Genomic DNA, 27,343 nt, shown 5'->3' with positions numbered 1-27,343 from the left:
AGTAACCAGTTTATTTTCCCATATGTTTTTAAGTGTTGCAATATCTTGATAATTGAACATACATTCAGTTTATTTTGTTTATGTTAGGGTGGGTAAATGTAAGCAGGTAGTTGCCTAGTTACCCGGGTTTTTGCCCATGTAAGGCACACTTAGAGGACTATTATACAAGCATCTCAACACTTACGATGCTCTGTTTTCAAATAATAATGGCTTAAAGTAAGCATTACTGTTGAGTGGAAAACTGAGACATATTTTGGGCTCGAATTAACTGGATAAAAGGTCATCTCTGGTTTAACGAGCTATTTACACTGTAAAATCTGATTATCTGGAGATTACATTCAAACCAGTGGTGGGATGGGTGGAATCAAAAATTCATTAATAATCATGAATTACATGGACCTCTTGGGAGTTGGAAATATTGTTTATAGCATAAACTTCACAATTTTTATTGAATCCTCCAGACCTTTCCCCACTACTAAAAAATATTTTGGTGGACAAAAAGTTGACTTTCCTACTATCTAACAAACATGGGATTACTATATAAAGTAAAGGTCTTGTATTAAAAGCTTTTGGAAAAACCTTCTGAGCCAATTCCTTTAAGCAGTAAAAGCACATTAAATCAACTTAAAGCATAGGCCAAAGTAAAGTAACATACAGGTGAACCTTCTGAGTAGAGACAGATTTAGTGTGTGTGCTGGAGGTATGTGTTCTTATGGACCATGTCGCTCTGCATTGTCAAGCAATGACCCGAGATCATGTTTTACAAAAATAACACCTTTTATTATGGTGTTGTGCCTAATCACAATTTTATCACAGCACTGAAAATAGGGCATTTCAATCTTCCTGAAGGAGAATCACTGATCACCTGGGACCACCTTAACATTCCTCCGACCAGCAGGGGGCGGTGTGATCAGTCCAGCGTCACTCTGCCCAGCTCCCCTCGCCTGAATGCCCTGATGAAGTGGTATGCGGCAGCAGTGTAGTTCGGCATTGTGATGGTGATGTTACCTGGAAACAGAAGGGGGGGGGGGGGGGGGTCCATTTTAAATGGAATAGTTGTCAAGGAAACTGGGCTTAAAAGATGGCTGAAGGTTCCACTCCCCGGTGTAGCTTTGCCTATTCACCCTTGAGTAATGTCTGCGGTGTAAATTACAGTAAATGTTCAGAAGAACAGAATGCCACTATGCAAATCATAAGCCAGGGACATCTACAATGCAAATAACAGTGGAGCAGGAAGTTCCCCGGAAACCCACAGGGACTAGGCTATATATAACGGACGGAGTGTAGCACAGTGGGTAAGGAACTGGGCTTGTAACCGAAAGGTCGCAGGTTCGATTCCCGGGTAGGACACTGCCGTTGTACCCTTGAGCAAGGTACTTAACCGAAATTGCTTCAGTATATATCCAGCTGTATAAATGGATACAATGTAAAATGCTATGTAAAAGTTGTGTAAGTCGCTCTGGATAAGAGCGTCTGCTAAATGCCTGTAATGTAATGTAAAAATGTATAACAAACACATATTTCAATATTTCATTTCACACAAAAACTGGGTTATTAAAAAGCATGCATTAAACCTGAAATACTGAAAAGCATTTTTTTTTTAAAGGCACTAGGTTACTGTTGCCTCACCCACTCCGGTGATGGCCTTGACTCTCTGGGTTTTTCCCAGCTTGACGGCGATGCGCTTCAGGACGTGCTGGACGTCATCGCTGGGTTCGCCAAGGTCATACTGATCCACGTAACTTGCAGATTACATCACCATAAGACGTTTCATACAGGGACACGAGAACAGCCTTCAGCTGCCATTCGTGTGTTTATCAAGAAATACAGCTAAAATGTAAAATGGCGTTAGGGCTAATTAAGCATTCAAGGCCAGATGTTGGCATGAAAACCAGAAACACATACAGCCCTCGTTGCCCACCTGTGGCATAAACCACACAAAAAAGGCAAGCCATCTGTGTTACCTGCAAAGCCCATTTAAATACAAATACTGTATGAATATCAAAAATATGACACCACCACCCTCCAATAACTGTTTGATAGCAAATCGGGAAAAATTTACCTGAACTTTTCAAGTCTGTTCAGGGAGTATAGCAAATAGTCAGCCATAATGTCTTCACCGACTAAATGGTCCAATATTGTTCCTTGAAATGGAATAGTTGAGTGAGAGAGTGAGTCATTAGTGCACATCAGGAAATAATGTGTAAGGAGGCATTTATTGAAAAGCCATTAGTGATGAACCACATAAATATTTACTCTCTTGGCTTCATTTAAAGATAATTCCTTTTATAGAGATTTTGTACAAAAGGCAATTAAAAACAAGCAAACAAAAGCTCTATGGCAATATAGTATTATTTAAGTTCCTGAAGACAAGCATGATAAAAGACAGAGAACTTATAATGAAATGGAAAAATATCAGCAGACACCTACCACACAAGGCTAGCTTCATCCCCGTCTCTACGCTTTCAATTTTCGGAGGAAGCACTCCAGGTGTGTCAACCAAAAACAAGGCAGGTCTCTCACAGACCTGAGGACACAGTGTTTTGATGAGGCTCTTTTTCTTGGGCACAGACACACAAACATTCCCATCCTTGTCTCAGCACCACTCCCATTTGGTGACACTACAGCGGATAGTCACCTGGATTTTGGTTAAGACAGCCTTGGTTATGCCTGGCTCACCTCCAACTTTAGAAGCTCTACCTTAAATTGAAATTAACCATTAAAAAAAAACAAGTTCATTCTTATTGAATAAATATGTATTCAGGACACACAAGATACAATATTTTGGTAAAAAATAATTCCATTTACAGACCATGATGCACAGACAAACGGGATTCTTGAGTTGGACCTTTTGATAATTTCTCTTACCGCCTTTCTTCATATTTGTTCTCCTCAGTGCATTAATTAGCGATGACTTCCCCACATTTGGTACTCCGATTACCATCAAGCAGTAATATGTGTCCTGTGCAGCACATCGTGAAAATGAGAATAAGCTCAAGCTGCACACAGAGCTACAAAACTATTCAACAAGCTTTTATTTAAACTTGCCCTTAAACTGTGAATAATTCATTGTTCACCATTTATTAGGACCAACTCTCACTAGGACCCACTGGTCGTATTATTTGGTGCAGATTTAACACGATTTCCATTCTGTCTGGCAGACGTGAGGTCAGGGCAGAGCACTAAAACTCTGGTCTTCCCCATCAGAAGATCTGCATGCCACAGCAAGCCCACACACAGGCCACCTCACCTCTTCCTTATGGTAACGAGGCCTGCTCTCAATCAGCTGTGTCACCATGGGAACGATCTGGAGATGGAACACAGAACACCTCTTCATCCAGAGAACGACGCCCACACAAGGCTCACACATTAAAGTGCATGAATTTCATTTCTGTAGTGTTTGAGGCACAATAAAACAGCAGAATTCCTGATGCAAGTGGAAAGTGCATGATGGATACATCACATGTCATGTGACATGAAATGCTGGTGTGTGATTGGTTGTCCACTGAGCCAGGTTTAGAGGTTGTTCAAGACACTCACCCAGGGCTAAGAAACCATTTTACAATTTACAAGCAACACAGAACTACAAGAGGAACAGTGATTACTACAGGTCAGAGACAGTTCTCCAGGTGAGATCTGGGGAAAGGTGCATTTCTTCTTGATGATAACAATTTGCAAGAAGCAGATAGGAAGCAAAGCCAAGGGGAACTTATTAAACCTAAATAGTAATATATAACCAAAGTTAGTCTTGCGCTCTCTAAACTACAATGTTCTACAACAGTCTTTGAGATATGTTTTCTCCTGTTTGGTGAGAGTGCTATAGTTGCGGTGGTGTAACCACCAGAGCAACCAGAGGCAGATAATGACCCACTTAAAGATCTCCAGCACCCTGTCAACAGTAATAGTAACAATACTCTGCAACTGCACATTCAGTACAGCACTATTAATAAAACAGTTTGCAGTACATTTCTTGAATTCTGCCCTGGTCTAGGCTATGGGGTTGTGCCTGTACCAAAGAGCCTGGGACCCACCTTTTTAATGTTAGCATCTATCTGTCTTTGGCAGTCTGTGAACAGAACATTCTCCACACCACTTTTCTCCAGCTGTTTGAGAACTCTCTGGAAGGAGAAATGATGAGTACATTATTGCGGATAGCGTGTCTGGGATACTACAGATTGGGATTGTAAAATGAGTCAGAACAAATGACTATCAAGTGCAAAGCCATGCTGCCCTACCTGCTTGCTGGATGGATCGGCCAGATCCAATTTGTTCAATATCAGCAAATGTGGTCGGACGTTTAAGCTTTCTTGAAAGACTGGATTCCTCCCAGTGCATGGTATGTGGTTCGGTTAAAGAATAATTTGAATCTGAACTACTTAATGTCTTTCATGCTGTAGTTATATAAACAATATCATATCATGCGCCGGGATATAATATCAAATCGTACACAATCTTATTCATGAACATCATGTTTGACATTAATATAATTTTTTAAAATAAAAAAGACTAAAAATATACGAAGATCGCATTCGCATTTGTACATGGCACTCGTTGTTAAACAAGGTTATATGCTTCTACAATACATAAAGGGCAAATTAATGTGTCAGCATCCGTGGGGTTTTATTCTTTGATACCGAGCTCATTAATGGCACAATGCATGGGTGTTGACAGCTTGGAGTGCAGGGAACTACAGGGGACGTTCCATGTAGGTCATTAAAGGATATTCTGGCGTCGTGAATTTCTAATATGCAATCCACATTTCTCAGATTCGCTTTCATCTGTCTCAGACCTACAAAAAGAAAGAACAAACGGCAGTACATAAAATGATTTCATTCAGAAGCGTCACATAGCTAACCCATAGCCCCTGCTAAACTAAGCAGCAAGACTGTAAGGATTACCAACCTTTTGCCATATGGCCAGGGAACCAATGCGCAATATCTCGTCCGCCAAAATCGAAAACTGTTCTGAATTTTGAAACATTGCGGAGTATTTGCTGAAGTCTCATTTTAATGATATTTAAGTTCACAGGTACCGTAACTTACGTTTTCATGTTTTTTTTTCGCACAGAACTTACTTGCAACACGTTAAAGCTTCCGTGCAACAACATGCGTCAAAACCGGAGTTCCTTCTGCGTTTCCCACTGCAAAGTAATAGATATACGACTATATTTTGGAATGGAATGACAAAAAACGAATCGCGATTTATTTCAATCTCGCATAAGACTAAAACACTGAAAACTTTCTGAAACACTGTTTCCAGATAACATAGTCATAGACCATAGGCTAGTCACCTGCGATCGGACTTGAACGGCTGCTACGAATGTTTCTTAGTTAATTTTACATTGTGTTAAATATTAATGTGTGTTTTTTTTTTTAAAGAACTGACTTTACAAATGTATTTACGTAGATTTTATTGAATTCAAGAAATGTAATTAAAGTGCAATTCATTTGTTCACAAAATATACTTATGCAAGATAGCCAATACATCTTCCAGATAGAAAACGATTACATGAAATGATTATACACACTGATGTGAAAAAGAACAATACACCCTCTGTCAATAAACAGGTTTTACATATTAGGACCCTCATCTAGTCGTCAACAAGTCCTAAAAGTATAAATCTAATTTCATGTGACTGACAGTGCACATTAATTTTACTTTGTCATTATTTATTGAACCAAAAATAAACCAAAATGCAGAAGCCACATGTGGAAAAAGGAAGTTCACTACAAGTGATATACAGAGTACTACGACCTTTACACAAAAGCAGAAACTGTTACTGAACTACTAAAGCTACTAAATTATGGGGTGCATTTACTTTTTCTCACAAGGCACCCGTATGTTGGCTTTTGTTTGAATAAATAATGACAAAGTTACACTTATTTTGTGTTATCTGTCACATGAGGTTAGGTTAATCTACTATTAGGATTTCCTGAGGAATAGATGAGGGTTTGTTGTGTCCTCGTGTAAAACCATAGAACTGACAGAGGCAGTACTTTCTTTTTCACATCTTTGTATCAGCAGCACTGAAGATCAGTAATTACTTACTGCGGACATTGGACAAGCATAGCAAAATCATCACATAGCTACTATAAAACTTCTTAAATATAGACAAGAAATTCAGTTCAGATTTTCATCACGTTGATTTCAACAAGGCATTCAGACCAGCTTAATGGCCTTGAATAATACTAAACTTAAAATGTCAAGAAACACAAGTCTGAAAGTTTAGTCGGTACGTAGGAGGATAGACATTTCTTGCAGAAACAAAAGGCCACTGAGGGTTCATTGCTGAAAACGTGATCAGTAATTCATCTTTTGTTTGTCACTTAAGGGCATACTATGCAGGATTTTACCTTGTAAATTTTATAAAATAGCATATCTATGATGCACTCACAATCTCGGTCTTTACGCAGTGTCTCCGAATTCGTGCACCTTCGTGCATCTAAAATGTGTGTGTTCGGGACGTTTCTGGGAGTGGCGCTCTTTTCTGTGTGGGGAGGGGTGTGTGTGGCGGCAGAGCTTGCAAGCAATGAAGTCCAGATACAGCAAAGCTAAACGACAAGCTGACAGAACTAGAGTCAACAATGGAATTGCTTTTCCTCAGTGGCATCAGCGGAAGTTTGCCAAGGGGATTAAAAGCGACACAGAGCTGGCCTGTTTTCTGCTGAACCTGTAATGTTAGTGTCGGTGTGAAGCTGGTGTCAATAAGGACTCTCATGAGGGTGTGAAATTTTCAAATTTAACATTCCAGTGACAAAACCAGCATCACCCTTAACATAATTAAGCTATAACTGAATCTGCCTCCTTACTGTTGCTCACAGTTACTCATTTCAGCATACTAATGTCACCTCTAGCTATCCAGCTAGCTATGTTAGGTGGGGTAACTTACTCAGTGTGAGTGGGTGGGGTTGAAGACGGAGAAGGAGACTTCTTTGATTGTGAACACAGGCTGAAATCCTGCAGTGTGCCTTTAACAAGCGTATGTATCTGGAGTGTGAAATTCATTTTGCATGTTCAAACTGAAGTCAATAAAAATCAGAAAAATGTATCCAAGGACCCATTTCTTGGAGATTGTATACAAAGACAAGCTATGCACTGAACAGATAATCATAATGTTCTCTCTTCACCCCAAACAGAACCGCCTGCTAACATGGAAAGTAGAATGTAAAGTCATAGTACTATTTAATAGTGCCATTTTGTGCAAAGCTGTGATAGAGTGATCCAAAACCAGCATTCCCTGATCAGCACATTGAATACCTTTGCTGAAACCTTTCATAATCAGATCACCTTTAACTGCCTCGAATGTACGTTGGATACGTCCAACCAAACACTTTCCTTCGGTTTTTTATTTTTCTCAGTGGACCACGCTAAGGCACCTCTTCCTCACAGTTTGGAGCTAACGGACACCGAAAAGGAGGAGGGGCTGTAGTGAGAAATGATCCTGTCTCCTTCCCTCCAGCCCGACAGCAGAGCCCCGTGCACGGTGGAGAAAAACGAGCCGTGCGTGGCCTCTCCAGCGAACAGCACCTGCAACGGCTGAAGAGAGAAGGCTCGCGTTACACTGACACTCACAGACAGACACACACACACACGCGCGCGCGCACACACAGTCCCGTACTACTATCCTTGTGGGGACTTCCCATTGACTACATTCATTCCGTAACCTCTAACCCTAACCCCAACTACTACATGCCTAACCTTAACCTAATTGTCACCCTAACTCTAACCCTAAGTCCTAACCCTAAAACAGCCTCTTGACCTTGCGGGGACCAGCAAAAGGTCCCAACAAAACATAATCTCCTCATCTTTCTATCCTAGTGGGGACATTTGGTCCCCACAAAGATAGTATTGCAAGTTCACACGCACACATGCACACAAACACACACGCATCCACGTCATGCGCGACAGTAACTCACACCACTTCCACATTGCACACTCCCAATTATTCACATGCATCCGCATCACGTCCACATCATATGGTGTAGTTATTCGCACGCACCCATATCACGTGCTGTGCGTATTCGCACAAATCAATAATACCGTCCGCTTCACCACTCTATGGTTATTCACACTCGCAGCACCACATTTGGTTATTGTTCTCGTGGTTGTTGCCACGGCAATACCTTGGTCCTGGATCCTTTCAGTGGGAGGGGCTCTGCCAGTGTGTCTATGTCGAACCCGGAGCAGCCCGTCGCCAAGTACGAGTACGACCCACAGGTATATGGGTCATGGTACCACTGGGACCGCATAATCCTTTTTGGGGAGATGGTTGGATTTCCTATCCGAAAGGAAGTCGGAAGTTGTTTTATATGTCTACCAGGTGTGGTTCAGATTTTACACTTTCATGCTTTACATGTATTAACTGCTTTAACAGTTTTAATAACCAACTCCTTTGCTTTATAAATCTACCGGGATTGGAAGCAAGCCAGTTGAAATACGCTGACACAAATTTGACCGAAGACAGACACGTGTTTATAATAACTGATGGCAAAAGGCACGCAAAATATAATTTCTTATAATTTGTAAGGAATTGCCAATCAATCCAAGGAGAAAACAGTGACCAGTATCAAGTGATTGAGACCATGGCTGCTTTCATTTCACCAGACAGGTATCTGAGGAACCCCAACAGGGCAAGTGTAGGCGGTCAGGTGTTCAGAGCTTACCTGTGAAGCGGCGTATGACCTGAGTGACTGACTTCTCCACTTCCGCCTCAGAAAGAGACTCCATGTGCTCAGACTCGTGGCCAGAAATCCAGCCGCACAGCAGGTGACCATACCTGAGGGGGGAGAGCATGGACCCCACGTAAGACCGAAGAATCCCAACCCAGTCCCTCTCACGCCAAACACTGTGGCTTCACTTTTCTGGGCGACATAGCTCAGGAGGTAAGAGCGGTTGTCTGGCAGTCGGAGGGTTGCCGGTTTAATCCCCGCTCTGGGCGTGTCGAAGTGTCTCTGAGCAAGACACCTAACCCCTAACTGCTCTGGTGAACGAGAGGCATCAATTGTAAAGCGCTTTGGATAAAAGCGCTATATAAATGCAGTCCATTTACCATTTTCCATTTCTGTGAAATGTCACAGAATTCAACTTGAGAAGGCATCTACTCATAACACCATCACCCTGTTGATTATTTGCTGTGACGGATCACTTATTACATTTCTGTAACCATACATTCCACCTGGACTTTACACCGGGCCGGCCAGCAGAGGATACCCCCCCACGCCCCCCCCCCCCCCATTACCAGATCCGCCTGAGACTTCTCATCTGGGAGTTTAAAAAAAAAAAATTTTAACCTCACTGGCTTACTTTTTGGGGGGTGCAGGCCTGGTTTCTGCCCATTTTTGCTTCTGTTTCTCTGTAAAGCCTCTTTGAGACAGTTCTCTGTAAAAAGCTCTATACAAATAAAATGTATTTGATTTGATCATTCAATATCAGAAAACCCACATGCATGAGTTCTACATGTAACAAAAGGCGAAAATTAGCATCGGAAGTGACAGAAACGGCCACAGTGTGTCTACTCTCATATACATCCGTATATACGTCCACATCCCTGATGCTGCTCAACCACGTTGTCACGTGACGCCTCGTTTCGACAGCCCCGCCCCACCTCACCTCTCGGCGGGTTTAAGAACAGTGAAGCAAGCCAGCTTCTTCATCCAGAACCTCTCCACGTCCGGCACCACGTCCACCAGAGCGGACTCGTCCTCCCAGACAAAGTGGATGGCCTCGCAGTCCGGGTCCCAGAATGGCTGCTCAAACTCCAGGAAGATCTTGTTGTTGGTCCCGAAGCCCATCCTCTCTATGCAGTGCATCTTTTTGAGGGGAAGAGGGGGGCTCAGCAGGGTCTTCTGGTGCTTTTTCAGGTAGCCTTTAAAAAAAAAAAATCCCGCCCCAAAAAAAATAAATTCAGTTTTGCAAGAGGATTGCCGACTTATTTGTTTTTAATCATTTATCTACTGAACAAAGCAGTCGGTCTTATCTAGCCAGATTCCAATAGTTATCTTCTTAAAACAATAAAATGACACTTATACAGCATACACTACCGGTCAAAGGTGTTAGTACGCCCACAATATTCAAGCAATCAGAGATTAAATAAAAATTTAAAAAAGAAATAAAAAAAAAAATAAAAAAAGAAGAAGCAGTTTAAGAAAAAAAATTACTTAAATCTTAGATTAATCAAAACAGCCATCGTTTGCAGTAATAACTGCTGAGTATGTTAGCATGTTAATGGCATTTTTTTTCTACAAGGGTAGTCGTATGGTTCTGAAATTTCCCACACGTGCTGCACTTCTGGGTTACTTCTCCTTGACCATTCTCACCCAACTAAGCTTGACTTTACTTCACTTGGTGGAAAACGGAAAGAATCGTCCCTGTTTATTTAGTCATTTATGGCTTTTTTTTTTTTTTTTTTTTTTTTTTTTTTTTTACAAACTGCTAAATTTAGATCACTATCCTGTGAAGTAAATGATTATTTTTAACTTCTGTGTATTCACTTAATACATTGTGCCATTTGAGGTCATTTACACAAGTTAGACTGCTTAAACTTCATTAAAAACAGAGTACTAAAACATGAGCAAAGTGTAATAAAACTTTCGAACAGTAGTGATTGTACTGATAGATATGTCAGCTCAAGTGTTCTACTGGGAATGCGATCCTGTAACCATTTGATTAAAGGTCCGTCTTCATAAACACTATTTTCATTGCTGCTTATATAATTTGCTATGGCAGGATTCAACAACATTGTGTAACTTAAAATCACATATCAGCTGAGCACATTGTTCACAAAGAGCATGTCAGCATTTCCTGAGCTGTTCTGCTGGCAGGGGTAGGCAAAAATACACAAAAGCTTATCATGCTGCAAAATACAAATATCTCCCGAATAAATGTATTTATAAGCCACGTTCAAAAGGGTGGAGTCATAAGTTGGTTTGCATTATTTATGTATGAAATGCGTACATGCAAATATATACAGTTAAATCCAGAAGTACTGGGACAGTGACATAATTTGTTATTTTGGCTCTGTACTCCAGCATGCTGGATTTGAAAAAAAAAAAAAAAACAATGAAGATGACGTTAGAGTGTGGAGTGTCAGCTTTAATTTGAGGGCATTTACAGATCCATGGAGGAATGTGTGAAGAATTGTTTCATTTTGAATCCCAAGTGCTGGAGACCAAAAGCAAAAACAAGAAAAAATTCCGTCACTGTCCCCAATACTTGCGCATTTAACTGTATACATGAAACACGTGTGTCTGAAATACTGTGTTTTCCCGACTGCGGGTTCCCTACCCAGAGGAACAGTGAGAATAACATGGTCTGCTGGGATAGCGTCTCCGTTTTCACACTCTACCCAGACAGGGAACGCCCTCCCACAGGGCCCAGGTCTCTGGACAGAACCGTTCCAGTGGACACATTTTACCGGCATGTTGTAGGACACAATGTCCTCCGGGAGCTCCCTCATCATGCAGCTGATTAAGCCTTCGTAACCGCTGAAATGCCGAGGGAGAAGAAAAACAAAACAAAACAAACGGGATAGGAATGATTAGGAAAAGAAAAATATTAAACCGGTGTATTAGCATCAATGGTAAAGTTAGCAGTGTGGGTACGTGGACATGGTAAAGTTAGCAGTGCGGGTATGTGAGTACGGTTAAGTTAACAGTGCGGGTATGTGTGTGTGGTTAAGCTAGGAGTGTGTGTGTGGTTAAGTAAGCAGTGGGGTATGTGGGTGTGGTTAAGTAAGCAGTGGGGTATGTGGGTGTGGTTAAGCTAGCAGTGGGGTATGTGGGTGTGGTTAATCTAACAGTGGGGTATGTGGGTGTGGTTAAGTAAGCAGTGTGCTATGTGGGTGTGGTTAAGATAGCAGAGTGGGCGTGGTTAAGCTAGCAGTGTGTGTGTGGTTAAGTAAGCAGTGGGCTATGTGGGTGTGGTTAAGCTAGCAGAGTGGGTATGTGGGTGTGGTTAAGTTAGCAGAGTTGGTATGTGGGTGTGGTTAAGTTAGCACAGTGGGTATGTGGGTGTGGTTAAATTAGCAGAGCAGGTATGTGGGTCTGGTTAAGTTAGCAGTGGGGTATGTGGGTGTGGTTAAGTAAGCAGTGGGGTATGTGGGTGTGGTTAAATTAGCAGAGCAGGTATGTGGGTCTGGTTAAGTTAGCAGTGGGGTATGTGGGTGTGGTTAAGTAAGCAGTGGGGTATGTGGGTGTGGTAAAGTTAGCGGCTCAGCCGTCTCTGCACACTCACGCAGGGAAGGTGCAGTCCAGGCCCGGCAGGGTCTTGTACGCGCCGAAGGCCCCCAGGCCCACGTCATCCATGGAGGGGGTGCCGCTGATGGAGCACTCCAGCTTCAGCAGCGCGCTCATCGTGGCGAGCCCGAGGTCCCTGGCCGCCCCCCCGTCGTCCCGCCACTCGGCCGCGGCCAGGCCCGGCGCCCGGGCCTTCACGTACGCCCCCACGCTGGGCGCGGGCTCCCCCCCGCTGGCGTGGAAGTCCTGGCACTCCAGCAGGAGGCTCTGGAAGAGCGCGGCGGCCGGCTCCGTCAGCTCGGGGTCCAGCCGCCGGCCCGAGCTGGAGAACCAGTTGGACACGTAGGGAGGGTGGCCCCCGACGTCCACCGCCTGGTTCTCCTCGCTGGTGGATGCCGCGTCCAGCAGGTCGTACCGGCAGGCCAGGCGGAACACCGGATTGTCCTGGCACGGCCCGTGGATCCAGTTGGCACCGATCTCCACTGTTTTGCTGCCTTGACGCAGAGAGAAAAGGGAAAGCTGCAGTTTTGTTGAAATCCCAGTTCAGGTCAAATAAAAAACATTACGTAATTATTGAGTAAAGACTACAGTCTAAAATCAGTCTTTACAGTACATTAAATGACTATTTCCATAACAGCAAGTCATAAGTTTGTTGGTTCAATGAATCCATCTCATTTAACTCTGAAATCAAGAAGTTTGTGAAATTAAATCTCAACTAAACTACATACTGGCACTATCTAAACTACAGCAGCCATAATAAAATAAAAATCTTGAGTTCACAGTGAAAAAGATTTATTCAGAAAACATCTTTTCTCCTGGGTTTCCTGGGGTTTTTACATGAACAGGCCTTAAATGTCCTGAAAGCATATTCTGCATGATTTCTGGCCTAGATTTGCTAGGGAAAAAGAAAACTTCAAGTCATGAAGTTCTGCTTAACATTTTTTTAAAGGACCACCCTGAGTTTATAACAGAGCTTCTGCAAACTCCTATATGGCAAGATAAAGGTATAAAAGATTTGACATTTGAATTGTCTGACATATGAATTATACTTATATGCATTAAGTGCAGTACTGTCTCGTGTATAATAAAAAAGAAAAAACATCAATTGGTAACCTGAAATGCACTGGTGAAGGTACACAGAAATGATTACATACAATAACCCTCGTGTATGCAATAAAACAGTAAAGTCTTCCTTGATCACGTTAGACAGTTATCATCTAATCTCAATCCGGATGATCAGAAAATCTGTAGACATACCTCAACACTCTCTTTCCCATTGAAAATACTACAGAAAGCCACTGTTAAATCAAATGGAAAAAATAAGCCTCTTTTAATTTACTTTCTCCCTAAAAATAAATTCTCTCAAAATCCTGATACTTCTTTGTGACAGACCAGGCACCCATGGACCTCAAAATGGATGTGATCTTTTACTGCAGCACACTAACAGATTGATTATCGGTGTTTTTATTTCATACAGCTTTTTGTCTCATTTTCATCAAACTGATTGTGTGTGTGTGCGCAAATATTATCATACACACAATTTGGGTGTGTACACATGCGCACGCGCATGCTCACTGACCTGTGGGTCAAACGCTAATCAAAATTATTATGTAAGGGATAGGGTAACGGAAGTAAAGTCAATAATACAATGAGAAATCATTCGAAAATTGGCCTTGAAGTGTCAAAACACGCCAGTACAAAAGTTCTACGTCCGCTTGGACTGAATAAAGACGGTTTGTGTTCATGCAGACCACCTACGTATGACCAGGCGCTAGTTATTTTAGCAGTACCCACGCGAAATGCAATGGTCAGAAGCAGGCTACCACAGGAAGTAGACTACTTTGTCATTACATTAGCTAAAACGCCGAAAGATTAATTTAGCCAGTGTCGATGTCCTAACTGTGGTAGACTATGCCATATTTTTATCAATATTATAAATTATAGTCTGTCATTATTTCGTATAGTGCAATAAAACTGTCTCAATTAATCAACGCTGTCTAGAATCGTACGTTGTCTTCTTTTCAACATGACAACTCGGGCACTTACCTATCCTGCCCGTTCGTATTCTTCCACCACATCTTCCAGTTGCTTCAAGGATACGTACGTTGTGAAAACCTTGATTCAGCAGCTTTTGAGCGGCTCCGATGCCAGAAATTCCACAGCCAACAATGACGATGTGTGAATCCAGACCCTGAAGAAATGCCATGACTGCAATTTCGTATAAAGACCAGCTGCCAAGCTAACTTAGTTGCTAAACTTAGGAAACACAAAGGCTCACGTTGATTATTATAACGTGAAATTCAGTCTGTATTCATTCAGTTTAACTTCGGATCTACAGTAGGGCGTATGTGTATATCAAAGTTTTAGGATTTATGAAATATCCGTAGCCTATTTTCACCCTTTCGTCAGAACCAACACTACAAGCCAGCTAGCTAGCTACATACTATGTAGCGCGTTCAATTTACTGTGCATATCACGTGACAATACGATAGCTTTCTGTGCCGATCAAGGTATCACGGCGTGCGTGTAGGTTTTACTGAAGAATTCCAGGTTTGCACTACATTTGTAACGGTGTTGCCAATTTCGCACATTTGTCACTATCCAGTGTTTTTTTTTTTTTTTGGACCATTAGTGGCATATGTTTAAAAAGGAAGAGTACCTATAATTACTTTTCAAATTTTACCTGAGTTTACCTTCCACAATAAACCGTTCAATTTTAAGCGTTTTTGTTATTATTGACCAGAAGTTGGCGCTGTTTTCCCCTAAATTGCTGGCTGCCATACTAAAGTTTTCAACAAAAAAATACCACAGCGCAATATAATATCAGGGCTCAGTACAGAACAGATAAATAGAAAAATGGAAATAAAAAATTCTTCCTCCCCCTCACCGCTGGTCGCTGGGCTGGGTGGAGGCGTCAGGTTGCTGCCTATGTGGCCGCATCCTTGTGGATGCCGCGCCTGTTGACGTGGGTGTGGCCGCTGGAGGGCGGTTGGGGCAGGTGCTGGCCTCTGAGGAGGGTGAGGGTTCGCTGCGTCAATGGTCACCCACAGCGCTGGCTAGGGCGTCCAGGCCTGAGATGCAGGGTTGAGCAAGATCTGCCTCAAAGAAATCCTGTTTGACGGTGACCAGGTCCAAATGGGGGGGGGGGCGCCTATAGCAACCGTGCAGGTTAGCCGTTTGCCCCATCACGGTATCTAATTTAATGGAGTGCTGTATTCCAACAGTCTCGCCACGTTGAGCCCCTCTGAAGATAAACTGCACCAGGCATGCTTGCCAGCCCTTTTACCGCCAAACCGCAGCGCTTTTATGCTGAGCGGTGCATTTGCCCACGCTAGCTAGGCTCCGCTAGCCCCCTCTCTGCTAACCGCCTGGCCCCATGGCTTGTGCTCATTAAGCATGGTGAGCAGGAGCCGGTGGAGAGTTCCACCCACCCGTGGCTCGTGGGATGCCGCCATAGCTAGCAGTCACACCCTGCCCCACCGGCTCTCTAGCAGGGCGCGGTAGGCTTAGCGTACGGTTCCCACGGTCCCCAGCCGCCAGACCGTAGGCTCCGCTAGCACCCTGTGAGCTAATATATTTGTTATCTTTGGCAGGTTATCTGTGGTAGGTTGCAGCAGGCCGCTAGGTTAGCCCTTTCACATCTTGAGGTGGCTATTATGGTATTAGCGGCATATAGGCGGCAGTGTGTAGTATAATGGGCAAGTGGCTGGCCTTGTAATCTAAAATTCACAGGTTCAATTTCCAGATAGGACACTGCTGTTGTACCCTTGAGCAAGGTATAGTACGGTTCAGTATGTATCTAGCTGTACAAAGTTAATGCAATTTAAATGCTATGTAAAAAATGTTCTGTGAGTCACTCTGAATAAGAGCGTCAGCTAAATGAATGTGTTGTACACTGCCATCTTCCGCGCACTCATCCCCTCTCTGGCCGTCTCTCGCGTAGGCTTGAAAATTCTTCCGTTTGAAGACCCACTTTGGACACCAGTGCAGCGATTTCAGAGAAGGACAGACCAGGCGGATCTTGTCTTTGAGTCATTGGGCTCCTTTATTAACACTCAAGAGCAAAGGATGCTTAAAAAAAACCAACACAGGATTGAAATGAATTGGCCATGAGCACTGGCTGCATGCTATTATCTACCTTTGATAATATGTAATTTTTTTCATGAAGACGGGTGGGCAGTCATGTTTATTCAACAACCACTGTGATTAAAATGAATGGAATTGTGTTTCATGACATTTATGGAAAATTATTTTTAAAAATGCATAAGACTGTCTTGACAAAAAAATTCAGAAAAAAAAAATTGTTTTCATTCAAATGGATCAAAAATTTTCATTCATCAGCCATGTTGATATAAACAAATATGAAAGTGTTTTAAGACACTTATAATGCAAAATGTATTTTGGTAAAATAATTAAAATTTTGTTGTATTCTGGCGTGGGGGGGTCTGTGATGTAGAATCCCCCGTCTCTGTGAACCCCTTTGGCTGAGCATCACTGTCTGCCCCTGCAGCTGAGAGAGACGGGGGGGGGGGGGGGAGAGAGAGGGGGAGAGAAAGAGAGAAATGGGAACAGTGCATACACAGCCCAGTGAACTCAAACATCACATGTGACAGAATTCCCACAACACAACTGTGGTTCTGACCCAGACTGACTGCGCTCAGGTCTCCCTGTGGTTCTGACCCAGACTCACTGTGCTCAGGTCTCTCTGGCTGACTGTGCTCACTCTCCCTGTGGTTCTGACCCAGACTGACTGTGCTCAGGTCTCTCTGGCTGACTGTGCTAAGGTCTCCCTGTGGTTCTGACCCAGACTGACTGTGTTCAGGTTTCTCTGGCTGACTGTGCCGACTCTCCCTGTGGTTCTGACCCAGGCTGACTGTGCTCAGGTCTCCCTGTGGTTCTGATCCAGACTCACTGTGCTCAGGTCTCTCTGGGTGACTGTGCTCACTCTCCCTGTGGTTCTGACCCAGGCTGACTGTGCAGCCTCTCCCTGTGGTTCTGACCCAGGCTGACTGTGCTCAGGGTCTCCCTGTGGTTCTGACCCAGAATGACTGCGCTGACTCTCCCTGTGGTTCTGACCCAGGTTGACTGTGCTCAGGTCTCCCTGTGGTTCTGACTGACTGCACCGGTGGCAGCAGGAGTATTAACCTGTGCCGGGGCCGCACTGGATCAGCCGCTGCAGCAGAACCTGCAGCTCCTTCACGTCCGTCCTCAGAGCGGCGAGGTCACGGGTCTGCTGGTTCTGATCCCTCTGCACTTTCTGCAGAGTCTGCAAATATTTTCCCTGTGCTGCAGTCGACTTGTGTCCATCCCTAAGAGAGAGACAAAACGTTTACTGGGACATCTTGTAAGTCAATGCATCAACTCAAAAGTCAGAAGAAACAACTCCCCCCTCAAAACAATAGCATTACCAAACCAACACCACAAACATTAATACAAATAAAGATAAACAAAAATCAAATGGCCAAATGATCATGAAACCTTCCCTGGACCCCTTAGCCCCATAAATGATTGAACACAGTTCGCTTGTGTGGCCAGCGACACTATCATCAGCATTCATTAACTATCTTGGAATCCACCTACCCCTGCCAGGACACAGTCTTTCTGCATGTTCCACGTGACAAACTCAGCCAAACCAGACAAATAATTAATGATAGATTACGGAATAAGAGAATCAGCACCCTCCTACCCCCACCTGCTAACACTCTATCGCCATAGCAACATTAAGGGAGACGCAACAGCACTCACACTACTCATGAGAGAGCAAAGAGAGAGGCAGGGCGATGGAAGAAGAAATACCCCAGAAAGCATTCTGGGAAAACTTTTGCTGTTCTGACAGGTTTTCAGAAACATTAATGAATATAAAATTATAGGAGACCATGAGAGGACACATAATGTATAGCACCCACCCGGCTCCTCTGTCCTGGTTGCCAGATTTGTCGGGATTCTGCAGACTCGGCTCCTTATTTATATCCAGAAACTCATCCAGGGTTTCCTGCGGAAACGGGTTAAGAGAGTTGTGGTTACACGCGTATACACACACTCCCACACACACACACACGCATGCGCACACACACACACACACATACACACACACACATAGTATGTGCCAAGCATTCCTGTACCACTTTATCACCTTGATCTGCGTAGTGATCTTTCTCATCTCTGCATGCTGGTCCGGGTCGGTTGCCACCTCCTCGTCATAGAACTCTGCCAAGGGGGCGCAGTGACGGTGGATATGCTGGTCGTCACAGTAACCACGGAGACAGGACATGGCTTCCTCCACCTGCAGGATGATGGCGGCTTGCTGCATGACTGCATTTGCCAAGGCGTTATCATAAACCCTGTGAGGCAGAAAGCACACGGAAACACTGACACACACATCTGGGGAGTACATGCACACCTACGCAAGCATGGACACGCATGCACACACACAAGCACACACACACACGCACACACACACGCACGCACACACACACACACACACGCATGCACACACACACACACACACACACGCATACACACACACACACACACACACACACACGCACACACGCACACACGCATACACACACACACACACACACACTGGCACGCACCTCTGAAAGGTGTCGGACATGACGGCGATCAGCAGGTTGATGCACAAGATGGCCGACAGCGCCAGGAAGGTGCCGCAGAGCAGGTGGGCCATGACGGAGTCCACGTCCACCATGGCGTCAAACTCATAATCGTCTACCAGCGTGAGGCGGTACAGGCTGTACAGGAGCTTGGGCACGGTCTGCATGCTGGGCACCGCTGGACTGCCTGGAACAGGGTTACACGGTTTTTCACTATAGCTTTATTAGGGTTGGGGTTAGGGTTTTCACTTAGAGAGAGCTTTCAATAAAATAACTTTAGAAATAATAATAATAATAAGAATTATTATTATTAACAACAAATTACATTACCTTTAGGAAGGAAAATAAAGGACATGGGACATGGGAGAACAGCATGCTACCAAAAAAGTCTAACACACGATTATCCTCACCTCCGAAAATGATCCAGAAAGCACAGGCGTACGGGATGAAGAACTCTGCGTAGAGGAAGAGAAACCGCAAAACGTCCCCCACAATCTTCCCCAGCATCACAATGAAGGGCCCCATTATCCTGAATGCACAAACACAATGTACGGCACAGTTAGCTGGCATACCTGGGGGCCAGACATTCCTTATGCCAGCACTAGCATTAGCGTAGATATGACTGTAGCCAGGACCAGCATTAGCATACATATGGCTGCAGATATGACTGTAGATATGAATATATGATATGTCTGTACATATGACTGCAGATATGACTGTAGATATGAATATATGATATGTCTGTAGATATGAAAGTATGATATGACTGTAGCCAGCACCTAAAGGCTCTGACGTGTTTCATTAGCCTCAGCCAGAGGAAGATGACGGTCACGGCAAAGAGACGGATGCTGGTGGCCCGAAGCGTGCTTTCGATGACGAAGATATCCGCCACGTGGATCCCGAACACCACCATCACTAGCGTGTACACCAACCAATCAAACACATTCCTGTAAAGACATCAGCCAATAAGACACATGAGTAATAATAACAGTCAACCAGGAAACAATGCTTGCTCTTGAGAATACAATAGTATTGTGTCATTAGAAAGTTTGTCATGAACACAGGATGATATAAAATTACGAAGTAAACTTTCTGTAATATACAATAATGCGGCAAATGATGATTTTTGACAGATGTTATATTTTGGATTGCTTTATCGATGGACCTACGACTGAAATCAGTGAACTCCCAAATACTGAAAGTGTGGAAAACTGGTCATTGAATCTAAACTGTTTGTGGGAAATGAGTTTGAAAAATGACCAATTGGTACCAAGCCAACCCTCTTTTGTGTTAAAAAATCTGTTATAGCACAAATGCATAGAACTTAAAACTATGTTTTCAACAACCTTAAGTAATTAAGAAATTGGCTGGAATTAAAACCAGCAATATACAGGGGTTCTCCAGGACCAGGGTTGGGAACCCCTGCCTTATACAAAGTAGGATGTTGTGCACACCGCTTCTTTTCTTTTTACATGATAAAATATCTGTAAGAATATTTACCAGAGGTCATGGAAGTAAGCCGGTTTCATGTTCCGAATGACTTTAATGTGTTCTTCTAAAAAATGCTTCTCCTTCAAAATAGAATGAATAAACAAAAAAAAAATTCTCATTCAATCACAGTGTTTGACACTCCTACAAAACTGAAAGACTGGGAAACATTTATTAAGGGTAAAAATGATACAATTAGTTATTTCAACCATTACGGGACCAAGAAGATAAATTTAGAAAGTCAGTCGCTCGTTTATTAATATTGTGGAGAAAAATCATTTTGCAGCTTAAATTCATTACGTGATCAACAAGAGGTAACTAAGTAGGTGACATGAGGAAAAAAAGTATGGAATTTTGTTATAATTCCCAGAAGTATCTTCATGGAAATACAGAAGAACAGTACTGCGCGTGTTGACCAGCAGGGGGGCGCTGTGTACCTCGGGCCACATGGGGTGCACACAGTTCAGATCTTCGCTTGTCCTGCGCTCACACCAGCTCTGCCACCTCCGCAGCTTCCTGTGGGATCGTACGACCTCCGCCACCTCCTGATACAGCTCCATCACCGTGAACCCCAGGGCAAACACCGCCACCAACACACGCCACCAGTCCTGGAGGGGGGGGGAGAGAGAGAGGGGGGAGAAGAGAGAATGTGAGGATGAAAGGGGGAGAAAGAAAGGACATGGGGAGAAAGGAGAGAGAAGGATAAAGCATGAGGGAGAGAGAGAAAAGAAAGAGTGAAACAGACAGGAGAGAGGAGGGGAAAGAGTAACAGACAGTGGAAATGCTACATCAGAATCTTCTGTTTGGATTAGAGAGTACAAACACTCATCGCTCAAATGCACTCGAATAGACTGGGCCCTGTGGTCTTGGAATCGAACAACTATCCATTCCAAATTGGGGGGAAAAAAATTTTAATTGGGGGGGATCTCTGTCAGTGGTCTTCTTCCTGCTTCCCTTACCTGAGGGAACACGTAGGGGTGCGTTTCATCTCGGACCACGGAGACGGAGATGGCGACTGTCGTCCAGGAAAGGATGAAAAGGAAGTTGAGGAGCAGAAATATCCAGGCTCCCGTTCTGCAAGGAGAAGATACGAGCCCTCATCGTGCCATACAGTGCTCCCATTGGGCTACAGCATCACCACGGCAACAAGACCCAGCGAAACGCCCAAGGCCTGGACCCAGAGAACAGGCTCATTCGGCCAGCTGGTCGTGAGCGAGACCATCTGCACTGATCCCCTCAAACAAAGACTGCTGTTCACCAGCAAAGACCAGCGTCGCCACCTCGGTTCCCCCGTCTCAGATCGGGAATTCAGCTTTTGCTTCGTGACTCCTGGAGACCAATCAGGATCCGAGCTCCTGGAAGCTTGAGTCACTGCAGTTGCGGTGTGTGAGCAAAAGAGCATCATGGGTAGGGTCTCACCTGCCGTACAGGTTCCACTTGACCGCGATCAGTTTGAGGATGACGGGGTGCATGATGAGGTCCAGCTGCCCCTGACGCACGATAAACTCCAGCTGCGGGGGGGTGGGGGGGGGGTGGGGGTGGGGGGGTGGGGGTCATATCGCTCAGTCATCAACAGCCAATCGTGAGCCACGGTGTCATTGGCTGCCAATCATCAGCCTAAGCGGATCGTTTGCCAGCTGTCAATCATCGGTGCAGATGCGCCGCACTTTACCGGCTGCCATCCATCACTCTCGGAGCCTTGCGGATGATCTGCTGTCAATCATCAACCCAAACGCTTCCCAAAGCCATTAATAAAAGTCCCCAGCCATTAATAATCAAACCGAATGCATCGCCACTTATCATGCCTGTCATTTATCAACCCAAATACATCACGCGTAAACTGCCGATCGTCGTACAAAGATCATCGTACATTAATTATGCATCAATCATTCCCAATCATCTGATCTAGTAGCGATGTGTAGTTATCCATCAATCACTGCTTGTCTCGCATAGTGAGATTATAGTCATTATAAACGTCTTACCGGTGATAAGGGCTCATTTGTACTCAGCTCTATAATACAAACAAATAAAACCTAATCAAACAATAAAAAAGATATAAATCAGTTTCACCCATGTGACTTCTAATACTTTGAAGAGAAGGTTTTTTGGAATGTCTTTTTAAAAATGTTTATTATAAGTCAGTGTTCTAGAAATCCATTGCTTTCAATTACCAGTAGTGATAGTTAACATCTGAATGTTCTAATCACACGTTTGTGATCTTACATCTTAAAGGGTTAAAGCACACCCCTCCACAAATGGCGTCCTGATGCACAGTGGGGCCAACACGGACCCCAAAACAAGATCTCAACGGGACATGTAAAGCCAAGGAACGCTGGGTGATTCCACCCTAAAGACGTTCTCAGAAACAGGTCCTCTGTGCTTCAGATGCTCAAGCTAGCAGGGCGAGCGGCCACCGCTCTCTGTGGGACAAAGAGAGTTTTTTTTGGCCAGACGGACCCGGTACCTTGCGAGCTGGGGGCCTTGAGACCCTGGGGGCTCTGTTTGCAGGGCGGTTCCGGCTCCAGGAGGTGAAGGTAGTAGAACTGCTGCCGGGTCATCCGGTCCGTCACGTGGAACTGGTCGAGCGCCAACTGAGCCTGGCGAGGGGAGGGGATTTCAGAAACAGACTGCATTACAGATCCGGCTGCACTGAGAGCAAGCACTACATTACATTTATTTAGCAGACGCTTTTATCCAGAGCGACGTACAAAAGTGCATATCGAGGTCATTGGAACAACTACAAAACACAGGTTCGATAAAGTAAAATGCTTATTTCGTACAGTTATTCATAGCCAAGAACACAGTTCAGTTCACGCAGTGAACATTATTCTGTCCTAACTTACGCAAAGTCAAACTAGTGGCAAAGTACAAGCAACAATATTAGGATGAAAATAGAAAATAACAATAAGTTCTCATAGCACACAGTACTGCAGGAGAACGCGAATGATAACAGCTGAACCAATGAGCAAGCTTAGCTAACAGCCGCCTCTCGCTCACCACGGGGGCCATCTGGCCAATCATGGAGGTGATGCACAGCTGTCCGTCAGAGTCCCGAACCCCGGCGTCCGCTCCGAGCTCCATCAGCGTGCGAGCCGCCTCACTGCGGTCTGCGAGGCCAAGAACAGGGAAGGAGCCACACGCTTCAAATACCACACACAGAACACTGCTGTCATTACACTCCACACACAGAACACCACACTCATTACATTCCACACACGGAATACCGCTGTCATTACACTCCACACACAGAACACCACACTCATTACACTCCACACACAGAATACCGCAAGCATTACATTCCACACACAGAATACCACACTCATTACACTCCACACACAGAACACCACACTCATTACACTCCACACCCAGAACACCACACTCATTACATTCCACACACAGAATACCACACTCATTACATTCCACACACAGAATACCGCAATCATTACACTCCACACACAGAACACCGCACTCATTATGTTCCACACACAGAACACCACTCATTACATTCCACACAAAGAATACCGCAATCATTACACTCCACACACAGAACACCGCACTCATTATGTTCCACACACAGAACACCACTCATTACATTCCACACAAAGAATACCGCAATCATTACATTCCACACACAGAATACCGCAATCATTACATTCCACACACAGAATACCGCAATCATTACACTCCACACAAAATACCACACTCATTACATTCCACACAAAATACCACACTCATTACATTCCACACACACAATACCGCAAGCATTACATTCCACACACAGAATACCGCAATCATTACACTCCACACACAGAATACAATGCTCAGCAGAGGCATCGCGCAGTGACGCGTGAGGGCCGGGCGGTACCCAGGTTAGCAGCCAGCTGGAGAGGGGTCCTCCGTTTGTAGTCGCCGGCAGCAATGTCTGCGCCGGACTGGAGCAGGATCCTGATGGCGCCCACGGCGTTGTTCTTGGCCGCGAAGTGCAGGGGGGTCTGCTGGTCCCTGTTGGTCCGGGCGCCAACGTCAGCTTCGCGGGTTCGAAACAGGGCACAGAGTGAGATTCACGCTAACAGGACAGCTCCTGGGTCATGAGAACGATATTGTTGCTGGGGTGTACAAGCAGGTGCGTCACAGTGGGGGGAAATACTGGAACTGACTACCCTGGGCCCCAAGGTGGGGGGGTGGGGGCTCAAAAGGCCTCGGCTAAAACGTTTGCTTTGATCTACAATATTAAGGGAACACACAGGAAGTCTTCAGACCTTGCCTCTCCAGCAGGAAGTGGATCATCTCCTCGTAGTCCAGCGCTGCCGCCACGTGGAGGGGAGTGACGCCATACGAGTCGGCCCGCCGCGCGTCCGCCCCTCTGTCCAGGAAGAAGCGCATGACGTCCACGTTCCACGCGCGCGAGATCTGCACCCAAACGCAGATAAAACGAAACGCTGTGAGAACTGACCCGTACTGTCCCGCACGTATACGTACATAACACACACTGGGAAAAAAACCATCATGCACACAAAGAGCTACGACAGGATCACAGCTCTAACAGGTCACTGAAATCATTACAATACTGCCAGTGAGCAGACACTCTTATCCACAGCGACATAGTGATATATAGTTTTTATAGGACTGTTGGATTTTGGGCCCTGTGATCTTACATTGGGCTTCACTACCCCAGGCCACCCCATCCCTGAACAAGTACAGCACAATTTTTTTCAGGCCTTCTGTCGGTCAGGTCCCTTGGAATTGTCTTAACTTTCCCCCCCCCACCCCCATCCCCCAAGTATTGCACCACTGGTTATGCACATGGAGTGTTCTGAAAAGGAACGACAGTGAACGGACAATCTGAAGCTGTGGACAGGCTGAACTGCAGGACGGTGGCGGACAGGACACAGAGGTGCAGAAGAGCACAGGGAACTGTGGGATTGAGCTGAACGGAGCGGGCCCCACCTCGTGCAGGGCCGTCTGCCCGTACTTGTCCGCTGCGTCGACGTCGGCACCATCACAGATCACCCTGTCCAGGTACGGCAGGTCCACCTGAGGGGAGGCGTGGCCGGACGTCACGACATCAGCAACATCGAAACGAGGCGCCCCTCCACAACATCGCAGAATATTTTATGCATTCAACAGATGCCTTTATCTAGGGTGACTCACAAAGCTAAATACCCTTTCTTTCTTTCTTTTTTTTTTTTTACATACAATCAATTTATGCAAAGCAAGACATTTACCGAAGTAATTAAAGTCCAAGGCTTTGCTCAAGGGTTCAACAGCAGTGCCCCACCTGAGCCTGAACCAACAACTTTAGCGTTTCAATCCCATTTCCCCAATAACTCTGCTACACTGACACAAGCCACGCCCCCTTCCCCCCCACCACCACAACCCCACCTCATCTGTGTCTTGGTTGCTGGTAGCAAGCGCTCTGAAGTGATCTAGCAGCCTTTTATTGAGGTCCCAGTTTTTGTTGAACCCATCGATGATGTCATCATCCTGAGACAGGCCTTGGTACTTGATCTTGATGGCTTTTCCTTGAATACACACAGAGTTCAATGACAGTGATAGACATTGTTGAAAAATATCTATTATAACTATGCATATCTATAATAACATCTATAATCTACAACCTGTAATCTACAACAAAATAAGTAAAACTAGACTATTAGCTTAACAAGCATGCAGTAACTTATTTCAGTAGGGAGATACGATGGTAATCTGAGTATGTAGTGGAATATTGTAACAGGTGGTTGTTAATTGAGCAGTTTGGTAATTACAGTGTATTTACTCAGAAGGTAAATGCTTACCTGTGCAAGTAGGTGGTTATGTGAGTGGACAGAGTTGGCCGTAGTTACCTGTGGGATCTCCTGACGCGCACACAGTCCGCCTCCACCGGCCACAGGCGTAGGACGACTGCGGAGCCGGCCCCCGCATCGTACTGTCGATGGACGTCATGGAAACCACAGGGCGAAGGGATGGCCTTTCAGACTGCAGTGACCAGAACACCTCAATCAACTCACACTGCTCCATTTACACATGCGTGCATGCACGCATGAGCACAAGCACATGCACACACATGCATGCAAGCATGCGCATGCGTGCACATACACATGCGCACACACATGCACACACGCACACGCGCGCACACACACACACACACACACCCTTTCCAGTGCCCTTAATCAGATCTCATTGGCATAAACACAGGTGGTGAAACGTACCCTAACATATCACACTGAGATATGTTGTCTGAAAGAACTGCACGCATCAGCACATTTCCACATTGTTTTACAATAAGACACACGATAAGACAATGATTTCACAAAATCTTAATATGTAACCTTACACTATTCAGGGATTACAGATGTGTGTGTGTGTGTGTTTTCTACAGTGCATCACACTAAACCATGCTTTTCAGAGGTGTGTGTGTGTGTGTGATTGCTGTACAATATTTTGCAATATATTAAGATTTTCAAAGGTGTGTATATTTGGTAAATCACCCTATACATTACTTTTCAGAGGCAGCCAAAATTGAATGAAAAATTAGCAAACCCTTGGTCTTAAGTGATAAAAACGGTAAAATAATAAAGAAAGAACCAGCTTCTGAGATTCATCTCACCTGGCTGAAGACTCCGTCGGTCATCTCGAACGCTTCGTCGTCCGGGCCAGCAGGATCAACCCGGTTTGACTTCATCGTGTTCCTTCGCCCAGAACCCCGCTAGCCAACAGTTACCTGATACAGATCTGAAGCACAGTACTACTCTCCCACAGACTCAGCCTAGACAGCTAACTTTGAGACACAGCCAACAGGTTACCAAGAAGCAATAACGGACAGCTACTTAATACAAACAAGGCCTATACAGCAAATAATCAAAGGTTATCCACTACAGAGATTTATTTCCCAACATAGTTACCGGATTACAGAAGTAACGCACATCAACCTACACTTTTAACTCAATGCTCAGCCGACCTGTGCCTACACAGGTACCCTTGTTACTGAGCCATCCAGCACAGTAACTG

At 44.7% G+C, this 27,343-nt stretch overlaps 3 protein-coding genes across 6 annotated transcripts; all 3 read right to left on the bottom strand.

Annotated features, from left to right (window-relative positions):
- Positions 1-753: 753 nt before the first annotated feature.
- On the bottom strand, positions 754-5,279 carry mtg1 (mitochondrial ribosome-associated GTPase 1). 3 transcript variants are annotated; one of them, XM_035400693.1, is made up of 11 exons: positions 5,075-5,279; positions 4,725-4,789; positions 4,236-4,340; positions 4,032-4,118; positions 3,251-3,307; positions 2,869-2,962; positions 2,639-2,700; positions 2,431-2,527; positions 2,063-2,144; positions 1,630-1,742; positions 754-1,008 (listed from the first exon to the last, which is right to left on the bottom strand). In XM_035400693.1, exons 2-11 carry the CDS (start codon positions 4,776-4,778, stop codon positions 911-913), a joined length of 849 nt encoding a protein of 282 aa, XP_035256584.1. In that variant the 5' UTR covers positions 4,779-4,789; positions 5,075-5,279; the 3' UTR covers positions 754-910. The 3 variants fall into 3 exon arrangements, 2 of the variants coding, with proteins under 2 accessions (XP_035256584.1, XP_035256583.1); XM_035400692.1 differs by lacking the exon at positions 5,075-5,279 and adding an exon at positions 4,903-5,068; XR_004763383.1 differs by lacking the exons at positions 754-1,008; positions 5,075-5,279 and adding exons at positions 1,024-1,274; positions 4,903-5,068 and having other exon boundaries at positions 1,512-1,742.
- A 114-nt stretch (positions 5,280-5,393) lies between these two features.
- LOC118218197 (peroxisomal N(1)-acetyl-spermine/spermidine oxidase-like) lies at positions 5,394-14,719 on the bottom strand. Its single transcript, XM_035400691.1, has 7 exons — positions 14,280-14,719; positions 12,232-12,727; positions 11,284-11,483; positions 9,610-9,865; positions 8,664-8,776; positions 8,124-8,278; positions 5,394-7,536 (listed from the first exon to the last, which is right to left on the bottom strand). The coding sequence occupies exons 1-7, from the start codon at positions 14,437-14,439 to the stop codon at positions 7,384-7,386; spliced, it is 1,533 nt and encodes a 510-aa protein (XP_035256582.1). The 5' UTR covers positions 14,440-14,719; the 3' UTR covers positions 5,394-7,383.
- A 1,535-nt stretch (positions 14,720-16,254) lies between these two features.
- LOC118218196 (transient receptor potential cation channel subfamily A member 1-like) lies at positions 16,255-26,314 on the bottom strand. 2 transcript variants are annotated; one of them, XM_035400689.1, is made up of 19 exons: positions 26,179-26,314; positions 25,718-25,857; positions 25,283-25,369; positions 24,595-24,745; positions 24,201-24,362; positions 23,333-23,442; positions 22,800-22,932; positions 22,318-22,346; positions 21,755-21,846; positions 21,295-21,409; positions 20,773-20,943; positions 20,348-20,418; positions 19,627-19,794; positions 19,258-19,376; positions 18,830-19,034; positions 18,367-18,574; positions 18,140-18,225; positions 17,379-17,542; positions 16,255-16,743 (listed from the first exon to the last, which is right to left on the bottom strand). In XM_035400689.1, exons 1-19 carry the CDS (start codon positions 26,276-26,278, stop codon positions 16,646-16,648), a joined length of 2,409 nt encoding a protein of 802 aa, XP_035256580.1. In that variant the 5' UTR covers positions 26,279-26,314; the 3' UTR covers positions 16,255-16,645. The 2 variants fall into 2 exon arrangements, with proteins under 2 accessions (XP_035256580.1, XP_035256581.1); XM_035400690.1 differs by having other exon boundaries at positions 16,255-16,737.
- Between the last annotated feature and the right edge of the window lie 1,029 nt (positions 26,315-27,343).

The sequence above is a fragment of the Anguilla anguilla genome, chromosome 18, assembly GCF_013347855.1.
Source record: "Anguilla anguilla isolate fAngAng1 chromosome 18, fAngAng1.pri, whole genome shotgun sequence".
Classification (NCBI taxonomy): domain Eukaryota; kingdom Metazoa; phylum Chordata; class Actinopteri; order Anguilliformes; family Anguillidae; genus Anguilla; species Anguilla anguilla.
The sequence above is the reverse complement of the archived record's forward strand: the minus strand, read 5'-3'. Positions and strand labels throughout refer to the sequence as shown.

Coding starts and splice junctions, on each gene's coding strand:
- mtg1 (XM_035400692.1), bottom strand. CDS start 5,005: ATGAGACTTCAGCAAATACTCCGCAATGTTTCAAAATTCAGAACAGTT. Junction 4,341..4,724: donor TAGAAATTCACGACGCCAGA/ATATCCTTTAAT, acceptor TAACCGAACCAC/ATACCATGCACTGGGAGGAA. Junction 2,528..2,638: donor CTGTCTTAACCAAAATCCAG/GTGACTATCCGC, acceptor CTGTGTCCTCAG/GTCTGTGAGAGACCTGCCTT.
- LOC118218197 (XM_035400691.1), bottom strand. CDS start 14,439: ATGGCATTTCTTCAGGGTCTGGATTCACACATCGTCATTGTTGGCTGT. Junction 12,728..14,279: donor AATACGAACGGGCAGGATAG/GTAAGTGCCCGA, acceptor CTCTGCGTCAAG/GCAGCAAAACAGTGGAGATC. Junction 9,866..11,283: donor TATTCTCACTGTTCCTCTGG/GTAGGGAACCCG, acceptor TTTTTTTTAAAG/GCTACCTGAAAAAGCACCAG.
- LOC118218196 (XM_035400689.1), bottom strand. CDS start 26,278: ATGACGTCCATCGACAGTACGATGCGGGGGCCGGCTCCGCAGTCGTCC. Junction 22,933..23,332: donor TTGGCCAGATGGCCCCCGTG/GTGAGCGAGAGG, acceptor TCCCCTCGCCAG/GCTCAGTTGGCGCTCGACCA. Junction 21,847..22,317: donor CAAATGAGCCCTTATCACCG/GTAAGACGTTTA, acceptor ACCCCCCCGCAG/CTGGAGTTTATCGTGCGTCA.